This window comes from Cebidichthys violaceus, unplaced genomic scaffold, assembly GCF_023349555.1.
Source record: "Cebidichthys violaceus isolate CVI_PGR_0920_01 unplaced genomic scaffold, fCebVio1.0.p SCAF_11, whole genome shotgun sequence".
Taxonomy (NCBI): Eukaryota; Metazoa; Chordata; class Actinopteri; order Perciformes; family Stichaeidae; genus Cebidichthys; species Cebidichthys violaceus.
In genome coordinates, this window is record NW_027176274.1 from 12,399,527 (window position 1) to 12,418,756 (window position 19,230).

Below are 19,230 nucleotides of genomic sequence, written 5' to 3' on the forward strand. Positions count from 1 at the left end.
ATTCAGTGAATCTGCAAATTTCAAAAGTTTAACAACAAGATGTCTCCTACTTTACCGAAAAGTCCATCCTCAGCATATGTGAACTGTGGTTTCATGTTTCCACATCACACTTTATTGGACCACATTGGCCTCCACGGTAATCATCTAAATCAGAGTTTAGGTTAAGTACAGAGAAACTGCCCCCATTCAGCAGATGAATAACCCTCGAGATTCAAACTGTGTACACACACATCATTCTGCACAGTGAAGCTCAAACATCCAAGAGCAGTAACACATTTCTGAATGGAGGGTGATTTTAATTTGTTTTCACTGGGAACGTGTACTAACTTCCTGCTTGTAGCAAGGCTGTCGTAAAGGACGACCTCTTGTGGGCTACTGCTGAAAATACTGATTTTAGTGCACTTGAAGAGTGTTGCACCTCCATGCAGCCTCCCTCTCTGGTACTGATAACCACAATGGCCAGGATCGTGTGAGGGATCTGCCCCTGTCAGTACAGACGCGCCTCAGCAGCAGCAGCGCAGGAGCGCCAGATTCTCACCGAAACACTGATACCGAGGCGCACGAGAGGAATATGGCACACGTCTGAGACCGAAAAAAGGTAGGTACACGAATTGATTGTCGCGACGCTGCGTTCATTTCACTGGGTATATCCTTGCCAAACGCCTGAGACACACGCAACCCCTCGCAGGAATTACTGATGAAGTTCAATGCTGCCGTCGTGGAGAAAAAAATGGTTTCCTTCTCATCAGACAGCCTTTAGTCCTCCTTACTCTTATTTATGTTGAGCCAACCTCGTAGGCTACATGTGCCTTTTATTTAGACACTGCCCAGTGCCTCAAACGCATCAGAGCCGACATAATGCATGTGATAGTTTATAATCTGCTGTGGTTAATGGTCTTCAGAATGTGACTGAAACCAGATCTGTTGTAAACCGAAACCGCATCTGTGTAATAGAAGAAGTAACATCACATCCTTAGCTCTCTCTTTCAGACCCAGGAGCCTGTAACATAAAGGGCGTATTAAGCTGCCGCTGCAGGGTGATGGTGTGTATCGCCATCATCAGCAGCTGCCTGAAGAGCTCACTGTGCACAGCTGGATGAGGTGTTACTATGACTGAAGCCGCCTCACGTGCCTCCTCTGACACCGTCGGCGCTGTCTCTCCCAGTATCTCAGAGTCATGATGCTGCAGTGAAACTGTGCTGCACCTGCAGCCATTTATTATTGATTATGTGCTGATAGGTCCTGAGCAGAGAGGTATAAGGGCACGTTGAGGTATGGGAACCCCTTGGTGACTCACCCCCTGGAAGCCATTCTTGCCATGAACGATCAAAAGAAAGTGTTGTCAGCCAGGCTTTTGTCATTGCTCTCTTTTGAACCATGTTTTTTTTTTTTTTTTCTGGCCGGCAGGGCAGACTGCCACAAGTGTAATGAGAAGTAAAGCTACCTTTAGGCTACTAAGGAGTGTTAGGATTCTGCAAACGCTTGGCTAGCACACTGTAAGGCATGGTGCATTTTAGAGCAGTGTACAGAAGTGTATTTACAGGCACAAAAGCACTTTCCTTAAGGTAGGAATGTACTGAGTTATCTCTCTCACCGCCTCACTCCCTCTCCTTCTACTGTACTTTTATTTAATTCCACATGAGCGGACCGGGGGGGTGACCAAGTTTGCATTCCAGAGTACTGTGTCAGGTCTTAACGTTCTCCTTTTACTGTGGTGTGCGTAGGTGTGTGTGTGTGAGTGTAAGAACAGCAGGGTGGGAGTGGCTGAGACTCTCTCCAGTCACTCAAAGGTCACAGGTTTGCTCTCTTCACATATCTGACGAATACCTTTGTGCCGAGAATCAAATGTCAGAGTCATACAGCAAACAATGGAAGAGAAATACTAATGAAATAAGTTCCTAATGACATCGTGTGTCCCAGCGGTGAGGCCCACAAAATAATTTCCATGAAAGTTTCATGTCTCTGCATCTTTGGCTCCATTTGTGTGATTTTAGTCAGTTAACAGCGATGTTACAGTGTGTTAATCAGCAGCTGTTCCTCTGGGTTATCCGAAGTCCATGGAGGGATTGGAGATTGTTATCACTATAAATAACACGGGCACATACTGTGTCACCCATTGTTTGATTTCAAAGAGGTCTTACCCAGCTTACTCGACTGTGTTGCTCACATTACTACACTAAAATAATATACAGCTGAAAGGATTTGTCAAAATGCCAACAATTGCGTGACTTTTTGTCTAACATATGATAATAAATTGAGTCCTGTTGGTTGGAAAAGATGTCACCTTGTGTTCCGTCACTATAAATGATATTGCATGGTTACTAGTTAATAACAACGAATGAATGATAAAGGAAATAAACTAACACAGCAGACTGCCGGCTGCTGCATCTGCAGATTATGGCATAATGCCACCAGTGCAGGTCGCACATGAAGGAAGGCACGAGGGCTAATGGGTGTGAAGGAGGGCACAGATGCCATGGTAACCAGGCCTCATCATGTGCTCTAGATGAGCTACGAGGCTGATCTGTGCCGTTTAGGGTGCCAGCATTGCATTAGGTATTTAATGAAATCTCAAATTCCACACCTCTCTTTCTCTGCCCGTTTTGGAGGCCAAAGCCCGTGAGGTCAAGGACATTAAACTAAAAATCTGTCATTGCTATGCGTTATTATTAATTGATGAGTTGGATCAGTGGGGAAAATGCCACAAAAAAACCTAATCCATCAGGTCTCCCCATGGACTCCCACACATATTTGTTGCAATAGTGCAGTCTGTTTGCATTCTCTCTTTAGGATATAAATAAAGAAACGACTCCATTATACCACGTCTGTACCTCTGAGTCTATGTAGTTACAGTAGCCCCCACTGTGCAACAGCCTACATCCACTAAACAAACACATTAATCAGTGTTAGTTTTACATTAGTGTCACTTTCTGCCCTTGTGAACCTCTTCTCGGTGCAGCCAACCAGAATGGTCTGCAGCGAAGCAGCAACTACGTCTCAATAGAGAATCTGTTTACCTCACAGAGGATCACTGGATTTTTTTTGGATGGACCGACTCAGAACAAGCGCGAGGCCGCTTGCCTCTGATGCACATTGTTATGCTTTATTCATAGTTATCCGTTGGTTTGTAACTGATAGTTTTTCTTACCCCGTGGCTGCGATTTTCCACATGGCCTGGTTCACTATGCCTCTTCAGGCTTGTCTCGTGGATGAGTGGCTTCTCAGAGGAATCATCCTGGCCCACATACCACTGCCACGCGCTCAGAGATCAGCACTCAGGGGGTTAACAGCTTTTATTCAAATCATTGCCTTATTCATTTAACCATATGGGCGCTGGGTGTGATGAGAGGCCATTGTTTGCTCTTTGTGCCCTCTCACTGTGCCACCCCCCAGCCTCACTCTCTCATAGACGCATAACACAAATTTACTCCCAGCAGGGGTGATTGATTATTGCTCCTAGATGGGGCCTCCTGCCTCTGGTGTTGCCAAGGCAACAGTGGACGCTCCAGATGTGGGTTTAGAGATGAGAGCTATGACTTTCCTCTGTCGAAACTCTGGTTTGCGTTTAAAAATTTATGCTGCGACATCAGCTTTGATGTTGTGAGTGGTATGTTCAAGTGCAATATTTATTGAAGTCCTGCATCTATACGCAGCTCTGCCTTGTTCGGCATACGCTCCCCTGCTTTCAATAGCATACGTGTCTGTACCAGCGGAAAGTGATGCTCTATTCTATTATACTCGCAGTGAAACTATATTTTTTTGGCACCACACCATCATTTGCTAATTCTAGCTTTTGTCTGGCACATACAATCCAGACAGTGGTAATACTAATGTATGCATTGCGTGAAAATCCTTAATGGAAAATCAGTGGTTCCTCACCGTCCACATTTATCATGATGGGTTATGGAAAGAGAGAAAAACGTTCAACCCCATCTGTATCATCTTAATGGAAATCAGCTAAAATTGCAGCTAAATTTTTCTAACCATTTTATTTTCAGAACATGAGCTCCATGCTGCTGCGTGGATTCACAGACTAATATGCTGAATGGGCTGTTTTTACTCTTTATATTCACTATAGGCTACAGAGACGACAAAGCAAGCCTGTAAACGGGGGGGGGGTAATCTTGGTAAGTAAAATGAGACTGGGCTGGAGATGGTGATTGGCACATGATTATCGGGACAACAGCTGGGCGACAGACAGTAGATTGAGGTCTAAATGAATGGTCATGCATGGTGAAGCCCTGAGACAACCTCATGCACCACACAGCATGCATTCAGGCCCAGGAAGTGAGTCTGATCCTCATAATGACTTCAACAGGAATGACAGAATGGAGAGTTAGTTCACATACTGAGCATTTATTATTCGGAAAAAGGATAAGAAAAGCTACAGTATTAAAGTGGGTTATATCCTTGTTTTGTTTATTCATCTAGTTATTTTCTGGTGGATTTTTTTTTTTATTTGACTTCTACGATATACTATGATTACTTATCATTCTGAAACTGGTGGCACTGGTCTCCGTTTTCTCCCTTAAGCTCTTGCACTATGTTTGTAGGATTATGATGTCATTGTTTATTTAATCTATATTTAACCAGGAAGTCTCCCGAGATGCATTATTTATTTTACAAGAGAGACCTGGACAAAATGGCATCATTAAGACACAGTCACACAAAACACACACACACACAATTGATTTGCGAGGCATAAAGGAGCGAGCTTGGCTAATTAAAACAGTTACATTATTCATAAAACATGTTGTGAATGTGGCATTTGAATGCCTGGTTTAGCCTGTTTCCAAATAAAGTTTGTCTTGTAAATTATTCCAGGCCCAGTGTGAATAGTACAAGCATGTAGTTTTGAAGTTCAGAACAGATTCTGAACACAGGTCCATACTTTCAGGAAAGATAATATGTCTCTATCTGCTACAGTACAGACAATACAAATAGATGATGCTCTAATATTTTGATTACCTGTCATTCTGCTCTCATTTAAAATACATTGAATGATTATCAGTACAAGCCAGTATGGCCTGGCTAACGTGCCTAATGCATTATTTGTTGAACATTGCAAGTTTTGATGCAAGCCTCATACCCTCTATCTCTCCATCTCGCAGGTCAATGTGGCTACTAACGCAGCTATCTGGGGTAGTTGTCAGTCGCTGTGGATTCCTGAGGCCCGTCTCTATAGCAACCCATTCCTCCTCCTGAGTACTGCTGCCAACTTACCCTCTCTGCCACACAACAATCACTCCCCACCCCCCTGGCCAATTGCCGGCTCTGCACCGCGTTGGAATGGACACTGAGTCGACCCACTCGGGCTACTCCTATCACTCCAGCCGCTCGGGGAGATCAAACCGACATGGGTATGTCTCCTGTCTGGCCGCCTTTCCATCCGACTGTATCTGTCTATCTCTCCCTTCCTGTTACATGAGTTTCTGCTAGATCACAAGCTGCATCTCTCGCAGCGTGCTTTTGCTATTGTATTTCATGTAATTACTTTAAGTTTGTTGTGTTTGTCTTCAGTTTGGTTGTGTTGGTTGTAGCCAAATGAATGTGACTAAGAGAGAGAGACAGAAAAGTGAGAAGCTAGAGATTGAGACAGACAGAGCTTGTGGATTAGGGTCGTCACAGCTGAGTGAATCTAACCTATTTCACTAATTCACAAGGTCTATCCCACAAATGAGAGAATCATTTGATTCCTGTCCTGTCCATTCCTCAGTATTCATCTCTATCCCTTTCCACCAGCTTTTTGCCCAGTAGGGCTGCAGCTAGCTATTATTTTTACTATTGAATACTCTGTTATTGACCTCATGTGTCGATTAATCAATCGTTTTTTTCTGCTCTTGTTTTGTGTGTGCATTTGTGTTTGAGTACTTTTTGCTTGTATGCATGAATTTACACCTGAATAATAAGTCGATTCATATTTTTTGATCGAGAAAAAAATGGATGTGCAGATATTTTAATGATTGATTCTTTGGTCATATATCAAGCAAACATTTGGTGGTTCGAGCTTTGCATATATGACAATTTCTATCATAGACAAAACGATTAAGCAAGGAAATAGTCTCCAGATTTATCAATATTAAGTATACAAGCACATGAGAATATGTTTTAATGATCTTAACTTCCTGCGTCTATATTGGTCTTGTGTTTGTTTGTTCAACTCCAGCGATCGAAGCCGCGAGCGGCACAAGGCCAGCAGCAGTAAAGACAGCATTCGCTCTGAGAGGTCCGTGGTCATCAACCCCCCTGACACGTCCTCCCAGGACTCCCCCGTTCACAATGGAGAGCCGCTGCCAGGAGAACCCACACCAACAGCTGATCAGGGAGATGAAGCCCAGGTATTTTACATGGAAGTGTACCACGAAACCGATCACGCGTCAAAGATGGGCTGTTTTTTTAGAGAAGTCATTTATTCCTTCAGAAAAAATCAGAAGGCCCAGTAATCCATCTACACTATGAACTCGGCACCGTGACCTTATAAACTCATCCTCAGAGCAGCTGGCTGCCCATTGCCACAGCGCCTGACACATAATAACAATGGTGACAAGGGATCAAATAGGTCAGAGGATTAGCATCCATCTTGTAGGCCTGTACGGATTTGTACGGACAACGCTATGTTACAGTGTGTGTGTGTGTGTGTGTGTGTGTGTGTGTGTGTGTGTGTGTGTGTGTGTGTGTGTGTGTGTGTGTGTAGGTGTGTGTGTGTATGTGTGTGTGTGTGTGTGTGTGTGTGTGTGTGTGTGTGTGTGTGTGTGTGTGTGTGTGTGTGATACTGGGTATAACTGTCATGCCTTATCGCTTTGAAAGCAGAGCAAATTGATACCAGTCATTCCACAAAGCTGATTTTGCTGAGCTCTGCAAGCAAAATAGGTTTTTAAGTAGACACAGGGAAGCAAAATGTTGTAATAATGCAGCTCAAAGACAGAATAGATATTTAACTAAGTCGATGCCGCAGAGATTAGAGATGCATTCAAATGGTGACCATTATTTAAAGTAGTTGTTATTTTGAGTTTGATAAGAAGATGGACTATACCTTTTTAGCTTAGCTCAAAGACTGGAAACAGGAGGATACAGCTATCCTGGCTCCGTCCAAAAGGAAAAAAAGAAATCCACATACCAGCACCTACAAAATTTCCTAATCATTTCTTGTTAATAATCTGCATAAAACACAAAGTTGTAGTTTTACAGAGGGTTATGTGCCAGACTATTTATTTTGCCAAGAGCTGGACTTCCTGGAGTCACTGTGAGATTGCCTGGCATAACCCACAATAAAACAGCAACTTGCTTGTCGTTACATTTTAGTTTTTTTGTGCATATTAAACAAACAGGATACAACATGTTGATTAGTGAGCTTTAGAGGCACTTGTAGGTGTTGTTCTATAGCTTTGGACAGAGCCAGGCCATTTCCAGTTTGTATGGGAAGCTAACTGTCTCCTAGCTCCAGCTTTATATTCAGCGGACAGATGGGAGACTGGTATCGATCTTCTCATCTAACTCTTATCAAGAAGGTGTATTTCCTCATTCCTTTAAATGCAGATGAGCAAGTACATTGCAATGAAAGTTAAAGAGAACGGAATGAGAAGCAAAAAAAACAACCAAATGAAGGGAAAAAGAGTTATTGCTCTTTAGAAAGAACTCTGCCTTGGGCTACCTTCACAGGCTCTCTGACCTACTTGAAACCTATAGTAAAAAGAGAGCATTTTGTCATTGTGTATGTACTGTTGGTTTGTGTGTAAGAGAAAAAAGGAGAAAATGTGTGTGTGTATTTGGAGAAGCTGAGGTCTGAAGCTGCCTGGAAAAGATGTACTATAGAGTATTATTTAATGTGATTACGATATGGACATGCTTTCAGCCAGACTTTCTGAATTTTGGAGAGGTCTGACCTATTTTGCCGTCTCTGCTCTTGCTTTCCCTTCCGGCTGGGCAGCCACATTCCACGATGTCTTGTGATTGTCAGCTTGTAGCTTACGTCCATTGTCCGCAGTGTAAGGTAATCTGCCATTGTATTGCATTAGCCCTTCAGACAAATATGTCCAAATGGCACAGCGGCAGCACCATCATTACCACCGCCAAAGTCCGCCCCAGCCAGTGCCTTTTTGGGGGCAGCTCTGTTAGATGGCAGAGCCGATGTAACACTAACAGGCTCCAGTGCAGAGAGACATTCTCACAGACTGAGATTAGCTTTAGCATCCAGCCAAATGGCACTTTGAGGAAAGCTGATATGAATAATCCTCCATGTTTACACGGATGCCTGTGACATAAGGATACGGTCTTGGACCGGTGTGTGTGTGTGTGTGTGTGTGTGTGTGTGTGTGTGTGTGTGTGTGTGTGTGTGTGTGTGGGTGTGTGTGAGTGAGTCATAGAGAGAGCAACTAGGCTGTCACTGAGACTGTCCATGCTGCTTTGTGAGACGTTGTGACTTTTTGCCAGAAGGCAGTGAATTAAAATCACAACGTTAGCTCTAGGAATACCAAAGCGGATGGGGAGAAGCACGTACATTTGTTTTATCATTTCACACTTTGCTTCTTTGCCCTTTTCAACGAATAGTTGTACACACACTCCTACTCATAGCTACTATGCTCGCAGCTTTTTATGTAATAAAGAAATAACCACCTCAATTAAAAGAATGGAGTAAATTGTAGGAAACCTGCCAGGCATTTGAGTCTAATGCCATTTCTTTTTGTCCCGTAGCTCCTATGACTCACTTGAACACAAACACATACACAGCGTCACTAATACGCTCGCAAACACACCAATGTGTAAATGTCATTTTAACCTCGGCAACTGGGGCTTTGCTATTGTGTTTTGTAGCTGGCAGAGTGTTTGGTGTGTGTTTTTGTGTGAGTCTGTGTAACTGGTGCTAATCAGTATGTTGTTGTGCTTTGGGACAGTGGAACAGGCCTAACCATAATCCATATTCACCCTCTGCCAGATGAAAAGACTGCCAAGCAAGCAGCAGCAGCCATGCTACCCCCCTCTCTCCTCTGTAACCCTTCTCTGTTTCATTCTCTCTCAGTTACTCTTTCTCCTCGCTTTACTGTATGTAGAGATCAGGTCTGATTAGTGTAGCGTTAATCTTCCGGATTAATCCCCTGAGACTTAATGGCTGGTTTTAACAGTGTATTAGCTCGGTAAGTGAGACACTGTTTCTCTCACGAGAGGAGACATGAGCATGAAAGCTTGTGAGTATTCATCTGAGCATATTTACCTGAACTGTCAAAAAATGTGTATGACTTTTCACAGCAAACATTGTCACAGTAGCAAAAGTACTGGTGTTACCAATAGCATTGACAATGACTCTTTTCTATTCAAGTGTCTTGAATAACTGTGTCAGTGAGCCAACATGCACAACAGCGGGATGTTCATTTTATTATTTACACCGGTGCTTTTCCTACTGTGACATCTCAAAATGAGTTCCTTGAAAAAAACCCTATTGCACCTAGTTTAGCCTACGGCACCAAACCAGGTGTCAATTTCTGGTCATTTTTGTAAAATACAGGAAAATAAAATAAGCAAAATTTCCTCTTTCTCCGCTTTCAGTTGACAAAAAACAAAACTGTGCCTCAGGGCTGACATCTGGTGATGAGACAGTCTCTGCTGACTCTCAGCTTCTCTTGAGCTCTATAATCACCCCCACTGTGTTTCAGTACAGCCAAATTCAAGGTTTAGTCATTTATATGCATATTTTTCTGCTCAGACAACAGAACAGGTACACAGTTCTGATCTGATATTGGGTCATAAATACAACCTGTTAAAACAACAATCAATAATTCCAGCTTCAGTCAGCGAGTCCAATAGCTATTTTATGATTGCAAAAATCCAACTGTCCACATTATTACATGCAGCAGGACATTTATTGGGTATGATGAACAAAAGTATTCTGTGGACAGAGGGCTCAAATTGAGCGAAAAAGACAAATTAAGCCCACTTCTCTTAATCTAAAAGACAGCGTCAACTGAGCACACTTTATCTGCTGATGATATGTAATGCTGTCAAAAGCAGCTCCAGAACAGATGAATAAGTGGACCTGAAGTGGAGATTGTTTAGTCAACTGTTGTTTCCACTGTCAAGCTTAATGGGATATTGTTTTTGTATTCCCACTTGTTCCCTTGGACCCTGGTAAACGAGGGAGTGAAAGAGGTGAGATGTGAGAGGACTATAAATGAGATTGGATACTAAATGGAGTTGACACTGCACTTACATAGCCGACCTCTGGCCTCACACATTAGTCTGGCAGGCAGATACCCAGAATTAAACGCTGCTTCCGGATCCTCCCCCACCTCCTTTCTTACCTCTATCCCACACCTTAAACCACTGCCACCCTCCCTCTCTCACTTTCCCTCCCTCTCATGCTCATTCATCTTCTGGCTCCTGTTGGCATCCCCTCCTCCAGCATGGCGGAGTTAATTAGCTGTGAACAGCAATGGAGGACAGAATTCATATTTATGCACCTTGTTCATGCTGCATTTTCCTGATTGGAAATATACAAACGCCATGTCAATTTCATATTTCACATTCCACAAATAGCAGCAGGGTTTGCTTAATCTGCAAAAAATTATATTAACTTCTTAATAGCAGGCGCAATTTACAGGGGAATACACACTCTAGACCGGTGAGATTTAATGCCACCGCCTTCTGTCTGCGCTACCCACAGCTTGTCTGGTTTCCCAGCAGCTTGATCAGGCCCATATGGCTCTAGTTTTGGGCTGTGCAGACTGTTTGATGTGATAGGTGTGTGTCTGTTCAGCGTGTCTTTCTTTCCAGCCCTCTTCCCTGTCCCTGCAGCTGCTGTTACTGTGATTGGTTGTAGTTGGAGAGATATACAATGCAGTGACACTCTGGGGAACAATGAATGGCTAATTACCTGAATTAATGACAGGCACACACAAAAAAGAAATGCCTCTTTAGAGCAGACTTGTCATGAATTTATACTCCCTGCCGCTCTTTCTTGGAAATATTTATGCAAAAAATGACCCTGCTGGCTAAAAGAAAAAAAATGATTGAAAATAATTTGCAATGATGGGCTTGGAAAGCTTCAGATTTGTGTGTGTGTGTGTGTGTGTGTGTGTGTGTGTGTGTGTACACGCATATGTTGTCATCTTCTTGCCAACGTGAACGTTACAGCACTCTCCAACCTGTCATTTTACATTACTTCAATGGGACTTTGAAGGCCTGTCATAATGCGGCAAAATTCCAAGAAAATGAAACATCTCAAAATGGCATGAAGGCTGTGCTGTGTGAACGGTGCATAAAGTCCATGATTGCTCATGCAGAGACGAGGAGTAAAATAGGATAATGGAGGAATTGTTGCATGTCAGATACAGGTTTATATTTGTATCAGTTCATTTGCCAGTTTCTCACTCTGCTTTGTCTATCTTCTCAGCCTTTTTAAAATGACAAAGAAACACATCTCTCTTACCTCTAGGGGTATTGAGGAATGCAGATAGTTTTGGTTGCCGTTGCCCATGCTATAAGATATCTCTCTCTGAGATTTTCTTCCCTACCCCAATACCAAAAGGTGAACAGAATTTCATTTGCGCTCACAATGTTGATCATTGACATTTAAAGTTGCACTGGCCACTATTTTTATGTTTTCACAGAATTATTACCCAAATCTGTTCCCCTTAGCTCTTCGGAGTCTTTTAGCATCTTTCAGCTCATTGCTTAGTTTTCTAAAACAATGCTCTCCTCCACCGTGTATCCAGACGCAGCAGGCAGCTGTTGTCAGCAAACTGACATTCACATTCAATGACATTCAATGTTCACATTTCACAGTGCTGGATGTAAAAAAAAGGAAACTGTTTTGTTCAAGGCGAGATAATATAGCACAGGGCCAAAAACCTCAATTAATGCAGCTTTTTACATTTTTCTGTGTAATTTGGGTGAATCAACCCTTTAAGTGCCAACACAATCCAATACCTCTAAATATACATCCATGGCTTGTAACATACCCTTCCTTCCCCTTTGTTTCTTTCCTCCCTCAGGATGATAACTGGGGGGAAACCACCACCGCAGTGACAGGCACCTCAGAGCTGAGTATTTCCCAGGAGGAAGTGGTTGGACTTGGGAAGGAAATGCATGATCGGACCCAAGGCTTCCGACGTTATCTTCCCCTGGCTGTGGGCTCATGTGTGGGGCTGCTGGTGCTGGCCACTCCCCTGGCCTTCCTGCTTCTTCCGGCTGTAATGTGGCCGGACAGGCTGCAGGCTTGTGGCGCAGCCTGTGAGGGCCTCTTCCTCTCCATCGCCTTCAAGCTCCTCATCCTCCTGATGGCCATGTGGGCCTTGTTTCTCAAGCCGGGCCGTGCAAGCCTGCCCCGAGTGTGTGTGTACCGGGCCTTCCTCACTACACTCACACTCCTGCTCACCATGTCTTATTGGCTCTTCTATGGGGTCCGGATCCTTGATGCACAGGTGGGTCAGAGAGTGTGCCATTAGAGCAATGAAAGTATTTATATGGCTTCAAAGATAATAAGTACGCTCTATCATTTAGTCACAAAATATTTGCTTAATGTTAGTCATTCAAGGTAAGTGGAAAATTGATGTTGGTGGTTAATGTTGTAATTTTGTTGAGGCTTATGCATCAGAGCTGTGTGGTTATCTGACTATAATGCTAACTAATCAGACTTGGTTTGATCACTCATTTGTGGTATTTTATTTGTCTGTAACTTGTCGTTTCTGCCTATCCTGCTCTTGAAAACAAGATTCTTAATCTCATTGACACTTTTGTCAGGTGGAATACGATTAAAGAATTGTTTTTCATCCTTCAGTAAATGTTTTCAGTAAACCGGTCTTGTGGTCTAAGCAGGATGAGGACTACCATGGGATCGTCCAGTTTGCTGTGTCCCTCGTGGACTCCCAGCTGTTTGTCCACTACCTGGCCGTGGTGCTGCTGGAGCTCCGCCACCTCCAGCCCTGCTACAGCGTGTGTGTCATGCGCTCCACAGACGGAGAGACACGTCAATACAACATAGGACAGCTTAGGTACGTATATAGTTCCTAATGAAATAGGAGGATTAAAGAAGAATCTATAGAGTTGTATCTGTACAGTACACATTTAGACACAGGTCACAGTCATACACTGTTGAAGTGTGTGTGTAACATCACATAATCCACAGGGCAGACTGGCACAGGCAGTAATTGAGTTACTCATCAGCCTCCTCGTCTAGTTTGCCCAAGGCGAGCTATTCTAGGAGTTGAGGGGAGGGATGACAAAGTGCACACAGGCGCTCGTCCTATGGCTGTCTCATTTTGTTTCTGCACTGATCGAGTATACGACTTCAACAGGACGATGAGACAACTGTAATTAGATAAGGTTTGCGTGATGAAGCTAAAAATTAAATGGGAGTTTTATTTGCATGAAGGTTGAAACCTTGACAGGAGGCAGAAACAGACTAAGGATACATATTGTAATAATAGCTTCCAATAATGCAAACCGGAACTCCACCAATTTCACACATCGACAAGTCATCAACACATTCAACAATGTTCTACAAGTGCAATGCTAAATGTTGGAGGTACTCCTTAAAATAAAGCAACAATATAATAACACAGAGATCTTTATCAGGCTTCTTCAGGCAAAAAAAAACAACATCTCATTGTTCAGTGGATTCAAGGGCATTATTCAGTTTCTTATATAAGTCAGCCGTGATGTAAATTGTATATTTTGTGTGTTCTCCGTCTCTTTTTCATCTCATGCAGCATTCAAAAGGCTGCTCTGTCCATTTTGGAGTATTACTACAGAGACTTCCCACTCCATAACCCAGCCCTCCTCTCTGCCTCCAAACACCGGGCTGCCAAACACCTGGCCGCGTTGAAGGTCTACAACGTGGATGGTCAGTCACCTCATCTTTTAAATTAAATACATTTAACTTCACTGAATTGAAATAGTCCTTGGAACATTGTTTTCTGCTACAGATAAGGGAGCCGAGCGGTTTGTTGTGGCTACTCTGTCACAGCAAATAAGTCTTACTTGAAATAGTCAAGAGCTAGACAGTTCTGTGCAACAGATTCATCTAGACGACTATCTGAAGTCTGACTATTCGTTGGATCTAAGCCACCAGTCAAAGTCTTGTCTTTGTTTATCAGGTCCCTGTTTTACTACAACTTCCGCTCCTTCTGCTTTCTTCTTGTGATGTTCTCTTTTCCATCTCCATCTCTTCCATGAGCAGCTTTTAAAAACAAACTGAGAACATACCTTTTGGACAGTAAGTACAGATAAAAGTCCTCAGCGTCACTCCACCCAGCACTTTATCACAGGAAGCCACTAATTTCACGGTTCAGTTCCCTCCATCTTTACTGCATTCTGAAGCCTCCGTCCGTGACATAATGTATATATTGCATCCGCGACAAGAACTCCTACTACCCACAAACACACACACACACACACACTCAGACACACACAAACTCCAACTGTGACGCTGTCCCTGCACCCACATACACACACCTTGTAATGTCACACATTGCACTCTTTCCTGCTGTTAAAATGGTCCTCTTCTCACCACCCATAAATCCACTCCCACTACGCAGCACAGTGGATTTGATGATCTATTGCAGGGATGCAGTATGGGATATGTTGTCCTCATCGCACCTTCCCTCCACCCCACCCCCTTCCCTATCAAAGTGCAGCGGAGAGGCCTCTAGGGGGCCGTGGAATTTCAGCCCTTAAATAATTCATCAGAGTAACGCTCATTCCTCACATACTCCCACATCTCTCCTTCCTCCCGCTCAGCCCGTCTCCAGCTCGACTCGCTCTCACTCCCCCCCTTCTTTCTTTTCATTTTGCACTCGCTTCAACCACCCACCCACCCACCCACCGCTCTCTTTCTTATTCACAGTCATTCAAAGTCGCTCTGCTCATAGCATTAATATGTAGGCCAGAACTTAAAGAGGCTTGTGTTTACCCATACTTTCAATGGAAAATATTTACAATTCTTCCTGTTGAAATTTGTTCACTGCATTCTTTCCACAGTATATACTAGACTAGTTTGTCATCCATGTTTTATTGCGAGTTTCGGCATCTCTTTCTCACCTGCACACACACACACACACACACACACATAAACGCACATATGCAGATCATATTATTAATGATTTATATCCTTACCTGACCTGCAGCGCTTACTCTTTATAACCTCCCCCAAACTGTTCTGATCTTACTCCCCCACAATAAAACCCCAGGAATTCTAATATACTAATGTACAAGCTCCATTAGCTTTATGGGTTCGTCACAGTAACCAGTGAATTCACAGATCAGACAAGAACTATGGCCTTTGAAGTGTAAAAGAATGAATATTTAATCTACACTGTAATATAACGGTTTCTGCATCAGAGAAACGTAGATGCTTCCAGTGGAATTTTCCTCTTTTCTCAGTGCTATAATTAACATTCTCTGTGACTGAGACACATGATTTGGCAGGATGTCCCAGATAAGTAACAAACACTCTTCTCAAATCTTTTGTCCAACCTATACAATGGATGTAACACTGAAGAGGCTGATTCATAGTTGTTGGACACCTCCAATGATGTGTGAGATCTGAGCTATCCTCCCATCTGACCTTTCCTGTCCGCAATTCAGATTGAGATACAGCCCATTAATCAGAGACCCCGGTGGGGTCAGGTGCTATTTTCTCCTGCTCAAACTAATATAACCAATTTGCCTCTGTCCTCCCCTTTCGGTGCAGCCCCGGGGAGCACTGCAGGAGCGCAGCCTGGTAATGGAAATCAGTCACGAGCCATGGTTACAGCTGCCGCCAAACGCAAAGACAGCGCCCATAATGAGCTGTACTACGAAGAGGCTGACTACGAGAGAAGAGTCCGTAAACGTAGAGCCAGGTGAGTCACAGGAACAAATGTCTTCATGTGGGAGGGCAGCTTACTGATCTATAGACTCTGTCAGACATGCAGCTCTGTGCGTGAATGTGATCGGTATGAATGCACGTCTTGTTTAAAGATGGCATCACAATTTAGGGAAAACCAAGAAACATCTGTCAGCTGTATTATGTATTCCATGTCTGAAAAGGACTCAACAGTTGCATTAGCTGACAGCAAGCTAACTGTTGTGTGTATGTTCCCTCTTTGTCAGGCTGGTGGTGGCTGTGGAGGAGGCCTTCACACATGTCCGACGGATGAAGAAAGAGGACGAGCATGCAACACCGTCTGACATCATGGATGTGCGTGAGGCAGCTCTGGCTATATTTCCCTCCATGGCCCGGGCCCTGCAGAAGTACCTCCGCACCACCAGGAGGCAGCACTCCCACAGCATGGAGAGCATCCAGAAGCACCTCGCTTTCTGCCTCGTCAACAACATGAGTCCTAAGGTGAGTTTGGCTTTGAACCTCTCTCTAGATAACTGAAATATTGTAATGTCAGAATACAATGTGTTGTTAATATTTCAAGCCACAGAAGTACATGTTTAACAGGATGTAAAGGATAATCCCAGGTTTGTACAACTTGGACCTTCTTTGCATAATTCTGGAAATCATGTCCATCAATTAAGATAACATTGTACTCACCAATGTATCTGCTGAAATCTGGTAACACAATGACACTGCTACAGCAAACAGCACAACAAACAAAACAAAGTGTTTTGACTTATCAGTTAAACTGGCACTCCAAAAACAGAGAAAGAAAAATCTTAATACTATGCTGTCTGAATGTAATACACATACAGGCAGTCATTGGCATGAAAAACACATGTTGCCATGTATTTCCAGATTAATATAGTATTTTGATGTTATTTTTGCAATTATAAATGGTGGTCAAAATTATGCAAATGAAAGCTGGAAATATAATTTAAACCATATAGGTTAAATAAATGTCCTTCACAAAGCGATTTCCTTGGTGAACATGTGTCATTGGCTGTGTCTGTGTGTCCAGGCCTTCCTTGAGGCCTATCTGGCCCCTGGTCCGACCCTGCAGTACGGCCCTGAGCGCTGGATGGCTGACCAGTGGACTTTGGTCAGCGAGGCTTCTGTCACCGGCGGCATAAAGGAGGGTTCAGAGTTCCTACTGAAGTGTCTTGACTTTAGCTTAGCTGTGACCATCAAGGGCATCCCGTACATTCGACTGACTGAGGAGTACCTCGACCCCAAGTCTCACAAGTTTATACTGCTGCTCCAATCAGAAACCTCAGTTTAACACAGTGGACCAGTGCTGCTGATCTGGACTAACGGGGACTGTTACAATTTTTTGACTGAATTTTTCAAAAATAACTTTTTGTACTGGTTTTTTTTTTTACTTATGTGTATGTAATTTCCTCACATAGAGTATCTTTGTGTCCTTGTCTTTGTCCCGGTCGACATGAAAGCAGTAAAAGATAGAAAATGGGAGAGAATATCCTTGGATTTCTTTGTCCTGACGTTTGCAGAACACAGTTCAGGTATTCCTCTATGCACGACAGATGATCTTCACAAATGTTCTACTTTGTAATTTGCATGTGCCAGTGTGAGCCTTCATGGGGGGGAGTTCATGATTTAGAAGGAGTGTGTTTGATTTAGGAAGAAAAGATGTGTGTGTATTGACTGTAGTGTACACTTGGAAATCTGTCTCGACCTGTCTCTTCTTTCTACTTAGCGTTACTAGTGACCAGGATATTTGATATAACCCGCAACCATTTTCACCAAAATGTCTCTTTTTCAGTCTCAGCAATGATTATTTAAATGTCCCGTATTACAGATGTATGTACAGTATTTATATGTGAATATACTTTATCTCTCTAGACTTTTTATATCAAAATTTTGCATTGCTTGAATGATTTTTTTTACCTTGTCAAAGTTCTTTTACCGTGTCTGTATTTGTGGAGATAAATGGACTGTAAATAGATGAAGACATGTTTGAAAATCACTGGAATTTCTCGGACTGAATGCCAACCACAGTACAGCTGAATATAGATGGTCTAGGGAATAGATTGTGCACAAACACATGTGACTTCTTGTTATGTATGTACAGTTAAGTGTGTGCAGAATACACTGAACTATTTGTAGGCTAGTAGAGAGACTTAATGTTTGGACGGCTTTGAGATTCATGTGGTTGACCTTTAATATCTTGTGTCAAAACTGGCCTCTTTGTGCTGTTTAATTTAAAAACATATCCCTCTTTTTTCATCTTAATTCATCATGAGGTGTATTATTACAGCACCATCCACATAATATACATTATTTTGCATCAGACAATGCATAACCTAAAGGATTATTACTTCAGCAATTTCAAAAGATTTAGGACATTGAGAGATTTATGTCTCTCCAAATGTCTCGCCAAAATGAATAGCCACTTATCTCATGCTGGCAAATGTTTGTATCAAGTGTAAATTAACTCGACCCAGCGTTAGTATTTCTGCTTCCAGTATTTTGTCTCAGTGGCACACAGCTGCCACCTATCTACAGCTACTGGAACAGTAACACTGTCCTGAGCATCAATCCAATTTGTGTGAGTATTTGATCTGTATTTTTAAAACCCTTTGTATTTATGGGACCTGGTACGTTGTTACATTTATATCCACACAAGTGTTACTGTGGTCACTGACGGTGTAGTTTTGTTTAGGCTTTTAGAGTGTTGATGGTTGCAAATAGTTCTTGACTACACATGTGCCTCATTTATAGTTAGGATGTGCTCAGCATACATGTGCAGTCGAGTGTGTGTGTGTGTGTGTGTGTGTGAGAGAGAGAGAGAATGAGGAAATGAGAAAGAAAGGAACATAAAGAAGAAAAGAGGTTGCTTTTCCAAATGCTTTGTCCTCGTCTTCTTTTATACAACAGAACATGTAAAATCACAGGAGCTGTGTCAAAGTCACATTTGTAAAAAGAATAAATATTTGTATCAACCTTTTCAATGCATTTGATTGCTGTATTTTTACTTGGTATCCTTTATTACTGTAAGAATGATCAGCCTATATTAGCCTTTCTAGTTGTATTTGTGATTATCTGGTTTTGTTTTCTTGACTGCTGCGAACTGGGCGTTGTCATTGACAGGCAGTTTATTGGAGTCTTGATTGCTCTCCAGACAACTAAGCAATGATGTGAAAGTTATCTATTGTGGGTGGATATATATCATAGGCTGTGATTAGTTCAGGTAGGTTATGGTGGTGCAGCAGGAGATTATTAGCAGTAATTACATTTGGGAATGGACTACTGTATTTCACCGGTTGAGCTGCTCATGGCATTCATGCTACTGGCTCAATGCCTTTATTATGTTGTCCTTTATTGCTTCTCCACTATGTGTGGATTCTATATTT

At 42.7% G+C, this 19,230-nt stretch overlaps 1 protein-coding gene across 1 annotated transcript; it reads left to right on the forward strand.

Moving 5' to 3' along the window:
- Positions 1-449: 449 nt before the first annotated feature.
- LOC137868225 (vang-like protein 1) lies at positions 450-18,818 on the forward strand. Its single transcript, XM_068704866.1, has 9 exons — positions 450-598; positions 5,112-5,360; positions 6,167-6,338; positions 11,985-12,413; positions 12,808-12,983; positions 13,701-13,834; positions 15,683-15,833; positions 16,084-16,318; positions 16,878-18,818. The coding sequence occupies exons 2-9, from the start codon at positions 5,290-5,292 to the stop codon at positions 17,136-17,138; spliced, it is 1,629 nt and encodes a 542-aa protein (XP_068560967.1). The 5' UTR covers positions 450-598; positions 5,112-5,289; the 3' UTR covers positions 17,139-18,818.
- The last annotated feature ends 412 nt before the right edge of the window (positions 18,819-19,230 follow it).

Excerpts from the sequence above, each read along its gene's own strand:
- LOC137868225 (XM_068704866.1), top strand. The coding sequence starts at position 5,290 with ATGGACACTGAGTCGACCCACTCGGGCTACTCCTATCACTCCAGCCGC. Across the intron at positions 5,361-6,166 it reads GGGAGATCAAACCGACATGG|CGATCGAAGCCGCGAGCGGC; the intron begins GTATGTCTCCTG and ends GTTCAACTCCAG. Across the intron at positions 16,319-16,877 it reads TCAACAACATGAGTCCTAAG|GCCTTCCTTGAGGCCTATCT; the intron begins GTGAGTTTGGCT and ends CTGTGTGTCCAG.